At 36.4% G+C, this 18,803-nt stretch overlaps 4 protein-coding genes across 5 annotated transcripts; 1 reads left to right on the top strand and 3 right to left on the bottom strand.

The window, feature by feature from the left end:
* Positions 1-1,092: 1,092 nt before the first annotated feature.
* LOC140807755 (pentatricopeptide repeat-containing protein At1g26460, mitochondrial-like) lies at positions 1,093-6,483 on the top strand. Its single transcript, XM_073164715.1, is given in 8 exon segments — positions 1,093-1,330; positions 1,333-1,844; positions 2,906-3,137; positions 3,233-3,715; positions 5,103-5,309; positions 5,737-5,874; positions 5,967-6,154; positions 6,251-6,483. Coding segments are annotated over 7 exon segments (1,869 nt in total). The 5' UTR covers positions 1,093-1,219; the 3' UTR covers positions 6,153-6,154; positions 6,251-6,483.
* A 289-nt stretch (positions 6,484-6,772) lies between these two features.
* LOC140807756 (14-3-3-like protein GF14 iota) lies at positions 6,773-10,455 on the bottom strand. 2 transcript variants are annotated; one of them, XM_073164716.1, is made up of 7 exons: positions 10,190-10,455; positions 8,936-9,242; positions 8,374-8,461; positions 8,154-8,263; positions 7,902-8,068; positions 7,241-7,299; positions 6,773-7,044 (listed from the first exon to the last, which is right to left on the bottom strand). In XM_073164716.1, the coding sequence occupies exons 1-7, from the start codon at positions 10,260-10,262 to the stop codon at positions 7,039-7,041; spliced, it is 810 nt and encodes a 269-aa protein (XP_073020817.1). In that variant the 5' UTR covers positions 10,263-10,455; the 3' UTR covers positions 6,773-7,038. The 2 variants fall into 2 exon arrangements, with proteins under 2 accessions (XP_073020817.1, XP_073020818.1); XM_073164717.1 differs by having other exon boundaries at positions 7,920-8,068; positions 10,190-10,453.
* A 1,761-nt stretch (positions 10,456-12,216) lies between these two features.
* Positions 12,217-18,197, bottom strand: LOC140806774 (probable methyltransferase PMT4). The gene is made up of 8 exons (XM_073163308.1): positions 17,118-18,197; positions 16,839-16,974; positions 16,371-16,610; positions 13,969-14,195; positions 13,650-13,804; positions 13,202-13,505; positions 12,530-12,662; positions 12,217-12,342 (listed from the first exon to the last, which is right to left on the bottom strand). Exons 3-8 carry the CDS (start codon positions 16,410-16,412, stop codon positions 12,217-12,219), a joined length of 987 nt encoding a protein of 328 aa, XP_073019409.1. The 5' UTR covers positions 16,413-16,610; positions 16,839-16,974; positions 17,118-18,197.
* LOC140806775 (probable methyltransferase PMT5) lies at positions 16,446-17,629 on the bottom strand. The gene is made up of 4 exons (XM_073163310.1): positions 17,118-17,629; positions 16,839-16,974; positions 16,611-16,742; positions 16,446-16,550 (listed from the first exon to the last, which is right to left on the bottom strand). The coding sequence occupies exons 1-4, from the start codon at positions 17,627-17,629 to the stop codon at positions 16,446-16,448; spliced, it is 885 nt and encodes a 294-aa protein (XP_073019411.1).
* Positions 18,198-18,803: the final 606 nt, after the last annotated feature.

Here is an 18,803-nt window from a genome sequence, read left to right on the forward strand (position 1 = left end):
GTTATCAGTCTCACCACATCTCCAGCACTTCCGAAATTTTTTTAAAAATGAGTTTTTGTCTTTCTGTTTATTGATTTGGATCTACCACACCATTGGTTAAAACTATTTTCGCCAATCTTGCCCTTGCCTCTGTTCTCGAGATTTAAAATAGATCTTGATGATGTTTCCTCATCCAAATCCATCCTACAAACTTCTTCATCAAGAATTTAATATATGACATCATTGAATTACACCTTTATTTATCCAACAGAGTTGCTAACCACTACATGCATCAGTTCGCAAACATTTGGTAGACGTCAAAAGAATAAGTGTGTGAATCTCATCTTCAAAATTAATTTCAACCGATGTTAGCCGATAAAAAATCATGTTGAACTCATTCATGTGTTTAATCGGTGAAACATCTTCTCTTATTTTCAAATTGAATAACTTTTTCATAATATATACCTTGTTTGCCGATGTGTTTTTTTTTTTATTACATATATGACAAAATGAACATCATCTCCTCTTTGGTTTTTGCATCCACCACATTATGTGTCATGTTCTTTGTTAGGTTTAATCATATTATACCTAACATCTGTCGATAAAAGAGCTTCCAGTCATCATCCTACATATTTTCTGGCTTCTTTCCTGATAAGTTGATGCAGAGATTCTTTTTATACAAATAATCTTTAATATGTAACTGCTAGAACAAAAGTTGTGTCGTCGAACTTATTGATTCCAGGTCCCAACCCATCATCTTCGTCCATTGATTCTGTAGCCGTAGCAAAACCTCACAAAAAATAGTTTTTGACATGGAATATTAGACGAAGCTGCAACAACAAATAATACTATGAATTTTAAAATATTTACAATAAGGATCTGATACCAGTTGTGTATTACAACGAAGCAATTGAGATCATGATGATAATATAGTACCAAATATACGGAATTAAAACAGTCAACAAAAACTCAAATATTTAAGTGGTTCACTTATGTATACAAAACACTCGTATCTCTCACAATCTAAACCTAAAAAAGTCAATGTTTTTTTAAAAAATAACAACACTATAAAAGCATTTCCCAAAACTCAAATGTTTCCAAAACCGGAAAAAAATTATAATCTTATTCTCTCTCTCTTTCTCCAAAACCCTAGCAGCAGAGGACTGACAGTGAGCTTCGTCCATGAAATAGATACATATTCATACATATAGACTATCTGCGTTTAAGCATTTCGCCGGAAATGGCGCCAATGGCATTAATCGCCAGATCATGGCCGTTGATCAGACGGCGGAACTTGAGATACATTACTACCTCCATCCATCTCCACCAGGATGTTCAGCTGGCCGAGCCTGGCCTGAGCCTGAGCCTGAGCCTTATACGCAGCCGCAAACGCCTCTGCCACCTAACCCGGCCTCTGGAAGCCCGCTATACAATGAGAACTGGAGGAGCCCTGTGCCCTCCGCATCCGCTGCCGATGCGGCGGTTATTCCGATCAGTTTAGGGTTTCTTCAAAATACCTCGACTTCGCGTATACAATCTCTTTCTCAATCGCTGGACGGTCAAAGTTTGATGAATCGGTTCGCTGATTGGATGACCTCGCAGAGATGGAATGAAATGAAACAGCTTTTTGAGTTTTGGATTAGGTCTTTGGATAAGAATGGTAAGCCCAACAAGCCGGATGTGAACCTTTATAATCATTACTTGCGGGCGAATTTGATGATCGGCGCATCTGCGGGAGAGCTACTGGACCTTGTTGCGCAAATGGATGATTACGGGATCGTACCCAATGCCGCGTCGTATAATCTTGTATTCAAGACTATGAAACAGGCTGGTGAAGCGCTCGCGGCTGAGAAATTGATTGAGAGGTTTGAATCTTTTTAGCAACTTCTCTTTGGAAAAAAGTTGTGATCTTCCTGATTAAAAATTAACTGAAAATATTTATGACTTCTCGAGCGGCAATAGATCTTATGTTAATTTGACCAGTATTTGTCGTTGCACTCTTGTTTAAATGTTGTTCTTTAGTTGATACTTTCACGGAGGGGATAAGCAGTTGTGTGGCTTCTTCAAGGGTCGATATCCTACTTAGGGCGGTGTACCTTCTGTCTATAAGATTAGAGAAGATATCTGACTTGTAATATTAGAGATAGAGGATAAAGAAATTCTTGTATGTTGGGTCAAGTCAAAGACAAGATGTAAGTGTAAGAGCTGGAGGATAAACTTGGTCTCCCTTGTTTCTTTAAATTTTTTATCATGTGTTGAACATGTATGTCCCAATAGGAAATATAAAATAAGTGTTGAATGTCTCTCTTATAGTCTAAGAATACATGGTTCAACATGATTTATACCCTTAATATGCTTCCGTTGGTGATGGTTTTTATGATTTTATATCTTTCCATTTGCCCTATGCATCAAATATGATGATTGTTGTCATGAGACGATAGAGGCATGGTGAAAATTGTTGCACTTGGTTAGGTAAGAATAAAATGAAAATTGCAGCAGAGGCCATAAGTTCTATCTGAATCTCTTTTGTTTCGGTAAGTTGGTTGACACAATTCTATTATTCACTCCATTTTCCCCTTCCTATTCTATATTTCCTCCTCAAGTTAATCTTTTTCAGCGACTATTGACTAAAAATGAAGATTTTGTTAGCTCCATCCACCTCCTTTTTTTATTTATTATTATGTCTTATAAAGTAAAGTGTGTCTGTTTTTATTGGTTCTCCTTCCTGTTCTCTTTTCTCGTTCAGCCCCTTTTATTTTGCTTTTAATGAAACTTCTGCATTGCTTTCTCGTGGTGTTTTGTTGCATATAATCTTCTTTCTGCTTTTTTATTTATGGAATTTTATTGCTTATTGTTTTATTAATTGAAACCATTTTCACTTGACACAAAAATAATGTTATGGTGGGATCTATGTAATTGACCCCAGGATGCTCCAAACAGGAATAGAGTACAAAGAATCTCTACCTGATGATGAGTCTTATGACTTAGTCATTGGCATGCTTCTTTCAAATGACCAGATTGACTCTGCTGTGAAGTACATCGATCTGACGTTGAAATCTGGATATATGCTGTCACTGAATGCATTCACGGACTGTGTGCAAAGCTGTGCTAGAAATGCCAGACTGGACACCTTGTTATCAATTATAGAGAGATGCAAGGTGCATATCCTTTTGACTGGCCCCATTATATATATACTATGTGCAGTTTGTTAAAGTATACTGATGACTGACTCTGATTACATGGTTGTTATTAGGAAATGGATCAGAACAAGTCTTTGTGCCCTCCTTGGGTTGTCTGCAATTATATTGCTGATATAGCAATGCGATCAGATAACAGCGAATTAACTTATTATGCTCTTGAATTCATTGCTAAATGGATTGCTCGAGGGGAGAAATCACGGCCTGAGACCCATCTTTCTATAAATGAAGGATTAGTTGTCTCTGCTCTTGGAACTGCTAGTAGAACTTACAATTCTAGACTCCTTGATGGTTCATGGGCTGTTCTAAAGCGCTCACTGCGTAACAAGAAGGTTCCTGGTCCTGAAGCTTATATTGCAAAAATTTATGCCCATGCTAATTTGGGGAATTTACAGAAGGCTTTCAGTACTCTGCATGAATTTGAGAGTGCTTATGGAAATTCTAAAAGCACAGATGGAGAAGACCTATTCTCCCCATTTCAATCTTTGAATCCTCTTGTAATAGCATGTTCAAAGAAAGGTTTCGAGACTTTGGATTCAGTGAGTTCTTTTAACTAGAGTCTAGATGCATATTTTTTGAGCTTTTGTTGAGTATGAATAGTTAATCTTCGCAATTTAGGTAAAATTGCTTCTTTATTGTTTGTCTTGACAGATGCCATAGGCCAGATTCCTAATACCTGCATACTTGCATGTCAGTTATGTTAGAGTTTTATGGCATGTCATATATGGCACAACTAGTTCCTTGTAATATCACAATGAAAGTCAAAATTCAGGACCGAAGAAAAGTGATCACATATTCGAACTCATTTTGTAACTTGTGGACTGTTAGAAGGTTCCCATAGCATTAGAATTTTTGAGATGGTGGTGGAGTGGTGTCAAACATAAAAATGACATTTATTGAAACTTTGTGCCTTCTTGTGCGGTGCTGTGACAGACGATGCAAGTCGGTGTTGGTTAATTTGACGGGCATGTTTTCGATGAGTAGAGTATTTTTATGTAATCATTTCCTTAAGACAGTCATTAAGTTTCTGAGGGTCAACAGGTTGTTTCCCTCATGCATTCGAATGAGATTTCTGTGCGTGCAATCAATACGACCATGTTCATTGATTCAAAAATAGTGAACCAGTGTGAGAAGATTTTCCGTTGCTAGAGCATTCCAAAAATGATATTGTGAGAATATCTCGTATCATTGTCTCGGGAGTTTTACGTGTCAATGTTAAAAGTGGGTAAAAACATTGAAATCATTGTTACCGGTTGTGAATGGATCTTCTGAACTGGGGAAACAAGCAAAATCTTTTAGGTGAATCCCTACCTATTTGGTTAGAAGATACTGATTTTAATGTCCTGATTTAAGTCCATGGGTATCGGCATAATTTGAGAAGTACCTCATGTAAGCTTTTTTATTTCAATGAATTAATCTCAGGTTGGATAGAATATGAACCTTTAAGAATGATAACGGCAACTATTCTTCAGATGTTTTCTGAGTTCCATACATATAACAATGCATGTTACCCTTTTAGCCTTACATGAAATCTATTCAGAGTCGGTAGACAATTTTTTTGATTGCTAGGGGTACTGGAAGTACGAGTAAAAAATTCGACTCAAAGAGCAAACCAACTAGGTCATGGCGTTATGGTTTCATATTTTTCAAGCTTGCTACGCATGCTTAATTTTTTTTTTTTAAATATTGAAGAGCAGACCTTCTAGGTCATGATGTGAAATCATTTCTTGTTCTAGCTAATTGCCCGGGCTTGAAAATTTTCTGCCTTCTTTTCGGAGTTGAGGACCAAAACTCAAACTTGACATGGAATCCTTTCCTATATATTTTCTGGTACCTCTATTGGATTTGCATGATTTCTCATGGTTAGAGTGTAACGTGCCCTCAAAATGTCCTATAGTTGACTGTATTTTTGAAGTGTTCGCTTAGGTTTATTATCAGCTGGAGAATTTAAGTCGAGGCAATCCACCGTACAAGTCTATTGCTGCCATCAATTGTATCATTCTTGGATGTGCAAATATATGGGATCTTGATCGTGCTTATCAGACCTTTAACGCAATTGATGCAAATTTTGGATTGACACCAAATATCCATTCATACAATTCCCTGATATGTGCCTTTGGAAAACTCAGCAAGGTAACTAGATGTGCATCTCTCGCTTCCCCTTGTTCACAACTGCATAATACCCCTGTTTGGCCTATGGCTAGCATGCATTTGACATTTAGAGATTTACTTAAGTAGATAATTGAAGTAAGTATTTTCAAGTCACTTAATTTTTACTGTTAACTTCTTGTTATTGTTATTATTTTAGAGTTTTTACATCTTACAAGGCTTATTCTCTTAAAACCACTTGTGTAACCTGAGGGTCAAACCAGATACATGGTGATTCTCAGAGAGATGATGCATGTAACATATATTATCGTAGCTTTTGATCAATCTTAACTGTGATTGTACACGGCCATGTTCACATGTTCATACTGAATTAAACGCTTCCTTTGATCCAGCCCAAAATACTGTTTTGCACTTCTGTTGAATCAATCATAAGGGCTTTTTGATAATGCAGAGGGATGAAGCTGTAAAAGTATTTGAACACTTTGTTGGATTGGGCATGGAACCAAATATGATGACATATAGTCTACTTATTGATGCTCATCTTATTATACGGGATCCTAAAGCTGCTCTCACCGTGATTGATGATATGGTAAATTTTGCATTTAATCGATACACCACATTTAGCTTTTATCAATTTTCTATTGAACCTATCCCTGAACTGGAATTTAACCCCTCGAGCAGGTAAAAGCAGGATTTGAACCCTCAAAGGGAATACTAAAAAAGGTGCGTAGGCGATGCATTAGAGAGATGGACTACGAATCTGATGACAAGGTGGAATCAATAAGCAGGCAATTTAAAATTCGAATGGGTACAGAGAGTCGCAGGGACCTTCTGTTTAATCTTCAGTATAGTACAGATTACACATGATGGTAAGTTTTCTAGATATGGTTGCTCACATCTGAACAAAAGACAGCCTTGTGATGCCTGCTTTTATATGCTTTTCTTATGCTTTACTATATTCACAGGTCTCTCTGTACACTTTGCGGAAGATGTAGGCTCTCTAGTTCTTTTTAAATTTATCTGCGATTCGTGTTGTTCGGCTTCTGGCTTTTGTAAATTATGGAACCTCCGACCGATTAGTTTTTTGGCCCTTAGCAGGATGAATGTTACAAGGCAGCTTCTTCTTTGTCTTGCCTTACATGTAAGGGACTGTGTTCTTTCATTTCGTTCGAGGAATAATAGGTTTAGAGGATTTGAACTGGACGTTAGATATTAGACGTTTTTTGCATTATGCGCTTGGATCGACTTTTGTAATTGATAGTAGTCTATCCTTGATAAAAAAAAAAGATTAAATTAAGTCAACCATGGCTTTTATTCTCCTAAATTAAATCTTTCCATCCCATTTTTAAAACTTAAAGAATCGACGTTTACTTCAATTCTACTTCTTAACCAAAAATGTTAGCTTAAAAAGTTTATTTTCGATTTGGTTCTCCGGCTGTTCCTTGTATGATGTTTGTAAAAGCTTATATAAAAGAAAACAAGTAATCTTCTTCAATGAGTAGTAGCACGTAAATATTCATAAACCATCAAAAATATGATACGCCTGTCCTTGCACATAAATCATATTCTTACCTTAAATACTCAGTTGATAAAACGGAATTTCTCAGAAGCCAAAACAAAAGTTACTGCGGTAGCAACTTGTGGTAGTCGTTACAAAAGGGATCGTTGGCATTTCGAATGTGGCCGTCTCGGGCTTAGATGAACCAAAAACATGTTCTTGATATATATTATTGATTTGGGTGCAGTCTAGTCCTTAATTCTGCAAAAGAGAGACAATGACAATATCTTAACAAAAGAATAACAGTATCGCATTTGTGTGTTAATATGCTTTTGAAAATGATTCAAGAAACAGCTCTCATTGCCAATAAAAAAAATGGATTGCAACATAATTACGCGAGATCTGAATTGAAGGAAAAATGGATAGGCAATATGGGATGAGATTTAGTGTTATTGACCTCAGGCGGTTGTGCTGCTGCCTTGGATTCCTCACCTTTGTTGTTCTCCTCACCTGACCCTGCCAAGGGTAAAGTACAATTTCTAGCGTTAGCTAATCACTTTTAGGAAGAATTTGGCTATTAATTTCAAGATTTTGAGATTGTTTTGGAAGTTTGAAGAAAAATTAACACTCAGTTAGATAGTGCTCTGGTCTGGTGGATGAATTGACATGTATATTTCTTTCTAAATGAGTTTTCAAGCTATTTTTCCAGCATATTGATATACTAGCACAATTTTTATATGACTCAAAAGCAACATCACTAAAACCACATAAACGAGGAAGATCTATGTTCAGCAGTTTCAAGTATACAATTTAAAATTATATTAAAAATGATATCTTTTAAAACTTTTGAAATGAGGTAAAATAAAGCACAAAACATAACTGAAACACCTTCTACTAAACTTATTGAAGCTGAAACATTACAAGATTCTGAACAGGATCATTATTATTCTTGTTATTATAATTATTACAATATGAAAAAGGTTTCCGGAAATTAAGTCATTTTGAGAATTTAAGATGATGTATCGACAGTTCCACTCTTAAAATAAGATCAGACGAGGAAAAACGTCTTTTGAACTTTTGAATGAAACTAACTGAACTGAAGATACGAAAGAACTAACTGATACACCACCACTTACCTCCATCTTCAGGCAAATCAGAGGTCCAAAGAGTGAGATTGTCTCTCAACAGCTGCATAATTAAGGTGCTGTCTTTGTAAGACTCTTCACTCAACGTATCTAACTCAGCAATTGCCTCATCAAATGCTTGTTTAGCCAAATGGCAAGCCCTGCCATTTTTGTTAAACAACTTGATTCTGAGAACACTTCAAAGAGTCACTCACAAGTAACCATGAAAGACAACAATAAAATTACCTCTCAGGGGAATTCAAGATCTCGTAGTAGAACACTGAGAAATTCAAAGCTAGACCAAGACGAATAGGGTGGGTGGATGGGAGATCTGTATTTGCAGTGGCTGAAGCTGCCTACAGATGAAAGGAAACAAGATAGCTAAGGAAAACAGTTAAAGCCATATTGACTGATTAGTTAGTTATTTCTCTATATTGGTTTCTCATGCACAGAGAAATGAACACACCTCATAGCCCTTGAGTGACTGTTCAGCTGCCTCTTTTCTTTCCTGATCAGTCTTGAATTCAGCAAGGTAGCGGTAATAGTCACCTTTCCTGAATTAGAATAGGCCAGAAATTAGTCAGTTGCGGCTGATTAATTGATGTTCCAGAAGGCAGAAAATTCAAAATAGTGAATAATTCAAGCAGCCACGCTTATCCCTCGGGTTACTTCGCCCCCTCTACAGACGTTAACAAATACCTATTAGAGTTGTTGAACTTTAATGATCTGCAAAGAACTTGACACAGAGACCCAAAAGTCTGGATTTGACCAGGCTACATTTGGAAAGAACAGTGACACAAATTTGTTTTTTCCAACAAACTCACGAGCTAGAGAAAATGAACTAAAAATGGTTTTCCTGGCATCTAGAGACTGCATTTTCTTAAACTATCCATTGAATCGAACCTTGGATAGAAGACTATTGGAACACTTTGATTGCATAATCAGGTCAAAGCAAGAAGAAGATACTAAGTTATACCAAGAATACCGAAAGAATAAGTTCATTTAAACATGATAACCAGTTGACTTACATCTTGTAAAAGAATACAGTAGCTTCTGCTGAACCAGAAGAGGGAATTAGATGCTTGTCAATGACTGAAAGAATATCATAGCAGATTTCGGATAGCTCATCCTCCACCTTGTGCCGGTAATCTTTAATCAGTTTCACATTGTTTTCATTTCCTTTGGCCTCTTCCTTCTGCTCAATCGACGACATGATGCGCCATGAAGCTCTGCGTGCGCCAATTACATTCTTGTATCCAACAGAAAGTAGGTTCCTCTCATCGACTGACAACTCAACATCTAGTTTTGCAACCTTTTTCATACTTTCAACCATTTCTGGGAAAAAAAAAAATTGTGACGGTACCATTCAGCATGACCAGCAAAGTGGATGATATTGTTTGACCCTTTACCAATTAGCAAAGCCCAATTAAGTAATTGACAAGGCCCCGACTTTGCGAAAATTAACGGTAGTAAACATAGTTACAACTTCCATCTAAAGGACACAAGTTCATTTGTAAGAGGGAAAAATGTGGGAGGGGAGAAAAGGCATTCGCAAGATGGCAAAGCAAAAGATGTTAAAAAAGATTCATAATCCTAAGTCCTAACAGCCTTCAAATGAAGGAATATCCAAGTTTGAACAAGAAATAGTGTAAACATTCTAGGAGATTTGATTTCTAGAAAACCTAAAAACATTTAGAACACATAATTGGAATCAACCCTTAATGTATATACTAGACAACCAACATTACACTACTTCAATGAATTAGTATATCTTATAGAGCACCCAAAATCAATGCTCAAAGAACAGGCATCCTACAAAACCCAAAAAAAAAAAATCTTCGGATTTTATACGCATTTTTTTTGGAATTTTAGTTTTTGCATATTCAAAATACATTAAATATCATCCTCATCATTGGTTATAGAAAAATTCAATCTATTACCTCAAGCACATTCTCATGGAATTTTACAGCACAAAAAAGACCAACATCACTAATTTTCTCATGAGCCCGACTGTAACCCATTCCGACCAGAAACACACACACAACTCGCATGCCTGCACCAATTGCACACACACATCAAATCTAAAAAAAAAGCCGTAAATTTTTACAGACAAGCCGATCATCAGAAACCCACTTCTTCCCCACACACAAATGCTGAAATAAAATTATCTACACGAGGCAATTCCACATCCTTACAGAACACAAAAACACATAGAAAATGGAAACCATATATCATACGCAACTAAACGACGTATATACACATAGCAATGTAAATTAATTTACCATCATAACGCTCGGCCTGTTCCGCGAGCTTAGCTATGTACACCATATCCTCTCTCCCATTTTCCGTCGACATTTTCCCCAACAAATCAAATAAAATAAAATCAAAGATTTAGAAACGTAGAGAAAACTGAGAGCTTCGTTCGTGCTTTTTATACATACAGGTTATTATTATATATATTTGTATGGAGAATACACGGAAAACGGGGGGCAAATGGAAGGCGAAGAGACGGAGACGGTTGGATTGGGGCACTTGCGTAATTTGAGGAAAGATAGGGAGTGAATAGTGGAATTATGAAAACTGGCAGAGGACACACGTGCGTATATGTTTTTTTTTTTTGTACATCATTTATTCAATCAACCAATCATGTTGTTTACGATATGTCGATACATTTGAATATGTTTACTTCTTTTTGTTTTGAAAAGAAATATGATATTTTAAGAAATAAAATATTTATTTGGGATATTTTTTAAAAAATATTTTTTTTAATTTTGAGATGTGAATAAGAAAAATTACTTTTTTCTCATGTAATATATATTTTCTATTTTTAGTTAGGTTATCGATCAATTTATAGACTTAATTCATTATTTTGTATTTTTTTTCCGATTTTAATTATTTTTTATCCAAATGATAATTGATACCGAAAAATGATGACAAGTTAGCGAATATTGTTATCGTAGCGATAAACATTATTAACATGTCCGATATCACAATAACACTCCGATGAAAAAAATATATAAGATAATTGAAATAAAATTATAAATTAACCAATAATATGATAAAAATAAAAAACGTGCAAAGAGAGAGATGTAATTTTCCAAAAGACGTGAAACAAAGGGTCAGACAATGAAGCACAACCGTTGGTGCTTTTAAATTTAAAAAATATATTAAATTTAATTACTGAAAAGCACATGTTTACATTCTTTTCGCAATATCTATACTCATATCATTAATATTTATAGCACATATTATTAATTTTGCTAGAACAATGTAAAATGTGTTTGTAAAATGGCATTTCCTATGCAGAAACACTATTTAAAGCGAGCAAGCGGACATCGGAGCTTAAACAAGACTCGGGATTCAGGGAGTATCCTTCACTATACCGTGTGAGTTCGTCTTATGTTCTGATTTCCAATTAAACTTTTGTTACGTACATGACGTTAGATTGGACTTTTGTACCAATTACGCAGAATGCGTTCAGTTGTTTAAAAGCAAGCAAACAAGATTCCGAATCACATGAATAATACAAATATGAATTTAAAAAAAAGAAAAGAGAAAAAAAGAGGATTTAGCAACATGCTGTGTGAACTAATTTGGAGTTGATCGCTCTTTTCTTTGAACTGGAGAATCACCTCTGCAACCAAAACATTATTCTCTAATCCTACAACCTTCAAAATTTTCGATTACCATCGAAGTTCGCTGAAAGGACATGTTTCTCGTGGGAAAATCATCATTGGCTGTGTGTTGAAATCCTTAACCAGGCAGTCGTGTTGTCCTGAAATTGATGTAATTAGAGAATGTCACTTGGGTGATAGCATTGCATCAAAAGACACTACCACCCCACAGAACCACGCGGACTGATGATGTTAATACTATGTAGGGAAAGAAAACCTAGCCGATGGCAATAGTATAGAAAGGTGCTCCTATGTGCACTTTGCCCCGCAGGTTCAAGGTGCTCCCATCACGTAGCACTTTGCCCCCTAACAATTCTCGTTTCCATGCCGATAGCTCTACATCTGTCACCCGAGCCCGGCCCGCGATGCGTGACACAAGCCCATGGCACTACTCGTATCCGTCACGAGTTACCAAGTTTGCTTGAATGTAGCCATTAAAATTCAAATATTGATTTTTCGATTGGAACAAATGTCTCAAGGGATGATTAATTTTACCAGATGTCATTAGAATTTGTGTATTGAGAAAAACACTGCCATACTTGCCCTGTAAGCCCCCACAGTTTTCGAATATTCAGATGAATCAGACATGAGATACCAGATGAGGATGATGTCAGGATTGAGAGCTCCGTAAGAGATCATTTTCTCAGAAATGTGTTTTTGGCATACGTACCGCTGGTCACTTCCATTCTGAAGAGATCAATACCCGAGCTTCCCAGCGGAGCGTGTGTAACAAGGGTACGTGTACTCTCAATAGGACCAGCCTGATCAGATACAATAACCCATCCTACACACAGTATGCATATAATTTGAGAATGCTAGTATCCAAGAGCCAGGACCCGATACAAAAATACGTGCATGAGGTTTGTGCTTAAACAGGATGAGATGCAGAAAGTCATCGAATAATTAAGAACTTTAGAGCATCTACACTATGGGTCATTGACCATTTACCTCTGGCCGGAGAATACGATCCATTCCAAAAATTAAATCAACCATACTGCACTGTTCTGTAGCAAGGTGTGAAAGCAGTCCCTTCGCGTGAAGCAAGTCATATGTCCGAGGGTAGGTAGGGAAAGGTTCACACCTGCATGGCAAGAACTGTTTTCTCAACACTTCATGGAAATGGCTTTAGAAAATTCAAGAAATAGAACAAGAAAACAAGATAAATCACATAGAAAAGCGACTGAGTAGAGAATATTTTATGCTTTGTAGACATGGTTTGCATATTGGCTTATAGAGGATAAACTTCTCGACCGTGAAATTGGAATTAAAACTGTTATCCAAATCAGACTATGTTTCGAACTATTTCAAAGAAGCTTGATGTACTACTACAAAATTCCCACTCCACCTCCAAACGAACCTTATTGATTGATGGCTAATGTTCTTATATCCCAATATCTCCACCAAATTTGGGGTGTTCAACAATAAGCCATTCCAGGTAAAATACTAGTAAACATTGCTATAAGAATATAGATTATATTATTCTATATTAGAAACATGACGTCAAAAGAAACTTAAGCCTGAAATAGGATTTCCAGAACAAGCAGCGGCTTCTTAGTCAATTTTTACTCAAGAAACACAGCAGTGAACTAGTGTAAGGAACCTTTCGAACAAACATCTTACCAGTTATGCAAGACACCTGCAAAACCTTGGTCAAAAATGATAGGAAGTATATTAGGTTCACCTACGGGCACAACATTCATCACCCACACAGACTTTGTAGCTTCCAACAGCGCAACATTAAAGCCTCCATAGTGAACATGCATGTCCATCACATTCCGAACCATATTATAAGGAGGCATTGGGTCTTCATCACCTGGCCTCTTTGGGTGGTCAGAGAAAATCAAGGGAGAAAGCAATGACCAATAATTTCTTAATGATGATCTCCAGAACTCCAATTCTTCAAAGAAATCTTCAGGATTAATTCCTGTAAAAATTGAACAATATGACAAATTGACTTTGTTTGCAAACCAAAGAGAGCAGGGTTCAGCATGTTGGCCGTGGACAAAAGATAAACATAAATCGATATACCAGCGCAACACCTGTATGTCGTTGAACTAACATTACTTACCATAGACTTCCAGCTGATCAGAGGTAAATGAACCAGATGATCTCTTCTGAATTGGGATCCAATGCTTGCTTGTCGTCCCACTTATACACTGCGCAAGTGGTCTATAATATGATTGGACATCCTCTGCATTACAAAGTGGGGTACTGCCCTGCTTCCTAAAATTAGAACAGAAAGGAAATCACGGATAAATGAAAGATGCACGATGGTAAAACTGAGGAGGGAAAAGGGATATAAAGTAAACTGAAAAATGAAAGAGAGCTAGGCAGGGAATTAAACCAAAATAATCAAGCAAAGGATAAGCGTAACAAACTAGCCTCACCTAGAAATATAGCATTGAGCATCTGCAGTTTTCTGCCAGATGAAAGTCTCCTCTTGCTCTGCTAAAAGATTCCAGCATAGTTTTTGTGTGAATACTTCAAAAGGAGTTGCAATGCTGCCTTTCTTTGTGCCTACATAACTTCCTTGATGTCTGCTAGTGGCTGATGTTAAAACAAAGTATCCTCCAGGCCTGAGTACTCTGTCAGCTTCGATTAGAAAGATTCCATCTGATACACAAACTCGTAATAAGTACAAGAAATAATAACTGAATAATTTAAATCAATCAAATTATGTCAAAAAACTTAAGTACAAGATTATCCTCTTTCACAGAACCTAGAAAGCTTAGAAAGCATAAAAAACTAATTTGCTTTGTAGTTTGGTATTCACATCAAATACAAATCCAGCAGATGTCAATTTGGTGTTAAAATGAATGTACAGACAAAGTTATTTTTTTTCTTTGAGGATACACCTATCTGCCGCTTATTCCAGACGTGAGCAAAATCTTGATCATAAAGTTCAATTTACGTCCATCAGTTTGGACTTTATCTTTTTCATTAACCTAGACTATTTAGTATGAACTTAGATCTCATTCATTGCCAAGTTGTCAGTATTAAAGAAGCAACAAAAATTTTCCCAGCAAAATATTGTACTTCCATTAGAATGGAGAGAATAAGAAAATACAAATGTTTAAGTAGGATCTGAAGAGAACCAATTTGACAACTTGAAGATGTGTGTGACATCTAAAGAATACTTTCCGTGAAATAGTAAATTTCTATTTATAGAAAAAATCTCTCATATAAATACCTCGTGCAATGACATCTGATAGTTATGGTACCTGAAATTGTTCAACAGTACGAATTTTGTGTATAATCAAAGTAAAAAATAAATAGCTCCGTGACACCAAGACATACACATTTCACGCAACTTTCTGGGTGTACTACCCACATCAAATCAAATGGTGGTAGCTGCAACAAGAAATCAGAATGACAATAGATTGGCATACGTATTGAACCTAAATGTCACGTCCCGAGACGGGGGTTGGTTGACACCGACGTTGCTCTTAAATTTACATTCGAAAACAACCAGCCTCAGAAGTACAAAATTCAGAAACCAGTCTGTTTATTCATAATATGAAATACTTCATTGTCTGATACAAATTCGAATCACTAATGTTTTACAGCAGAAATGTAAAACAGACATAACATTGCTTCTACAGATGCAGCGGAAAACATAATCTAAAACTGAAAATAACAGTTTTCTTCTTCACCATCCCCAAAACTGATTTTGCTCCTCTTCTTCTAACCTTTCTTCATCGTTCTTATCTGAGATATTTCGGTGGGTGAGTGATATGATTGTCACTCAGTAAGCGGGGGCGGGAATAACTCCCAGTTTTCGAAAATCATTTTAATACAGAACATTATTTCAAGAATATACAGAAACTTTTACTTTCAGAACAGGAATTAGTATTCAGAAATCAGTAGTCAGTAATCAGTATTCAGTAATCAGTAATCAGTAATCAGAAGTTTAACAAGTAAGCACTGAGCATGTTCGTGAATTTCATGGCTAAACTGATATCAGTCCCCTATATGTTCTCTCCTCTAAGGGGTGAGGCCAGTAATCAGTAATCAAAATTCAGTAATGTTCAGAATATATATTCCTATCAATTAGTTCACTAAGTTTCAGTGCTTCAAAATGAGAAATCGAGAATATACTTTGCTTTAAAACAGAAATCATCAAACGTGTTTCAAGATATTTATACATAAGCCCACTTACCGTAATTTGCTGGAGAGTTTCGGTTGAATTCTGGAAATAGGCTTGCTCTCGCTACTGCTTTCTACTGCCCGAAAATAAGCACTCTCTTATATCAAATATTTCAAGTGATAATTCAAGATTTGTTTTGTGTAACACCAATTCAGAGGTTGAGGGTGCTATTTATAGACAAATATTCTGACTGTTAGCTTCCCATTTAATGGCCATAATCTGCCATTAACAACATTTATTCCGTGATAAATGCTTCAGTTACAAGTCTAAGCTGAATCAGTAACTGTCTGCTGGAATATCGTTCTTCTGCTGCTGCTGGATTCTGGTCTGGTGCTGGATTCTGGTCTGCTGGGAGTCTGCTGGAATTTTTCATTGCTACTGAAATGCTGGAAATTCGGGTTCTCACACCAAATATCAATTTTACTTTCCTAAAATGTAAAAAGGCTCTAAGTCTGATAAAGTCCATTGTCCACGGGCTAAGTTTAACAAATCTTTGTTAGAGAAATAAGAATATTCCCTATGATCCTAAGGAGAAAAGCATTGCCTTGAAAATTGCTTGACAGAAAGAGGAAAGACTATCACCCTTAAGCCAAACAATATCGATTTATTTTTATTTTTGGTGCAAACACAAAGAAAATATCTTTTGTCATCCCAGAAGATGCCACACTGAGTGCAATGAACCATGTCATATGACAACGATGGAAATGGTAGCTGTCTTCAGACGAAACTTCCAATGATAGCCGGTAGACCTCTCTCAAGGGCTAGCTGAACTTGGCTACCGGTTGACTCATAAGCTGCTATACAAACGGCCATCAACTTGAGCTAGAGCAAGTGAGCGTCAAAGCTGCCAAATCCACAGCCAATATCTAACACATTGCGCACCTGCAATTTAGCAGAAGCAAATTCATCAAACACAAAATTAGGTATATGGCAATTTATATTTTTACGATTAACGATAAAATGCAAAACATTTTCACAAGGAAAAAACAAAATTTTAAACTTTTCTGGATTTTCCTAACAAAGACAACCTGAGTTTACATAAGAAAACCTGGTGCAGTCGACCAAACTATGAATTAAGAAGAGATGATAGGCTTGGTAGAGACAACTTACACCAGCTTCGCAGAATTCAGCATCACTTTCCAATCCTATCATCTCAGCAATCTGGTGAGAATAATCCTTGACACCATCGACAAGCATATCATCATCCGAGTGAAAGGAAATTTGATTCTCTTCCAGCAACATTAACCTGTAGAAGTTCAAATGTACATCAATGATGGAATAGATGACAAATATAGTATTTTATTTACAGAAGAACTAGCATATTCCCACTAGTCCAACGGAACTGAGAAGGTTGAATCCGAAATTTCGAACTAAGCTCAGAATAACTACCTTTTTGTCATGCTTCCAGATGAAAGGAATTGGTCCTTGCTTAGCTTAACATTCCCAGTCCATACAATATCCCTACCACTTGGCCAATTCAAAGGAATCTTATAATCTCTAGGGGGTCGAACCAAGCAATGATGTTGATCATGTTGTACTTCACTGTGACGATCAAATTCCTCCCCATCTTTAAAACCAGCTAGCAAACTAGCAGACACATTGTAGTATGGCACATAGTTCTCTCTTTCCTTTCCACAAAGACTAAAATCCTTTACAGTATCAGACCCTAAGTTTTTTAAATAGAAATAATCACTCAATTCTCCTTCTTTCAATCTTCTATAATCTATATAGTTCAAATAATTTTCAGGTCTTGCAGAAGCAGTCACAGAATCAAACGTAGTGGAAGAAGACCCAAAAAGTGCAATCAAAACGAAGACACTAACTAGGCACAAAAGCAACCAGTTGACCGGTAGTCTAGAGCCGAAAATCAAATGTAGTTTATTGCACCAAAAGCTTCTCATGTCCAAACTCGGAAATAATGTTCAAACACATGCAAAAGTTACCATCTGAACTCCTACGACAACGTCAAAGAATCATCAGACACAATCTTTCATGCATAAAGTGATCAAGACTCCAAATTATCTAAGCTAGCATCGGAAAAAATCCCACACAAACATCCTCTAACCAAAGAATAACCAATTTCCCGGTCACATTGCATAGTTCAAGTAATCAAATATAAAAAAATCGCAGCACAATGATCCACTCCTTGGCTAAGACAATCAAACTCAGATCACAAAAACCTCCCACTCAAACTTATACTTGCATATATGAACTGCCACACGGAAATCAAATAACCTCCACAATTCCGTCTGAAAACACGAATCAAACCTTCATGACTGCGTAGTTAGAGCTAAGAAAAATCAACAGAACCACTTCTCGACACAATCAAATCCCAAAAAACTTTCCCCAGAAATTCACTCAGATCCTTCACTCGCATCAGATCCACCATACATTACAACAACACAATCAGCATTATCACAAAACATAAAGCAACAAAAATATAAAATAGCCAAATAAAAATCTTAAAAAGTGATAATTCGGGCTTTCGCTCACCTGTAGCTTAAGTGCACAGATACAGAAGGAGAGCACACAAAGATTAAGCAGTGCTTAATTCGTCATTGACATCAAGAGAAGAAGAGAGATAGTTGCAGCTCTTTGACGCGTGAATTCGCTGCATAACATGGGAAATTTACGAGAGTACATCGATTCGGCATTGACATTTGGAGAGAGAAGAGAGAGCTGCAGCTTTTTCTAACGTAAATTCTCTATATTTGAGAAGAAACGATTCTTATTAACAGAAAATGGAATAATTGTTTCTCCTCCCCATACTTATTGGTATTTACACTTTTAGTCCTTTGTAATTTTCAAACTATTCATAGTAATTTGATTGTTTCGCTTTTTCTAAAGTTGCCCTCTTTGTTAAAAGTTTGAAGTCTCGTTCGGGTAAAATCTTGGGAGTGGGTCTCATGTGAGACCGTCTCACGGATCTTAATCTGTGAGACGGGTCAAACCTACCCATTTTCACAATAAAAAGTAATACTCTTAGCATAAAAAATAATTTTTTTTCATGGATGACCCAAATAAGAGATCCGTCTCACAAATACGATTCATAAGATATTAAAAGATTTAGTAAAT

This window comes from Primulina eburnea, chromosome 12, assembly GCF_022965805.1.
Source record: "Primulina eburnea isolate SZY01 chromosome 12, ASM2296580v1, whole genome shotgun sequence".
Lineage (NCBI taxonomy): Eukaryota > Viridiplantae > Streptophyta > Magnoliopsida > Lamiales > Gesneriaceae > Primulina > Primulina eburnea.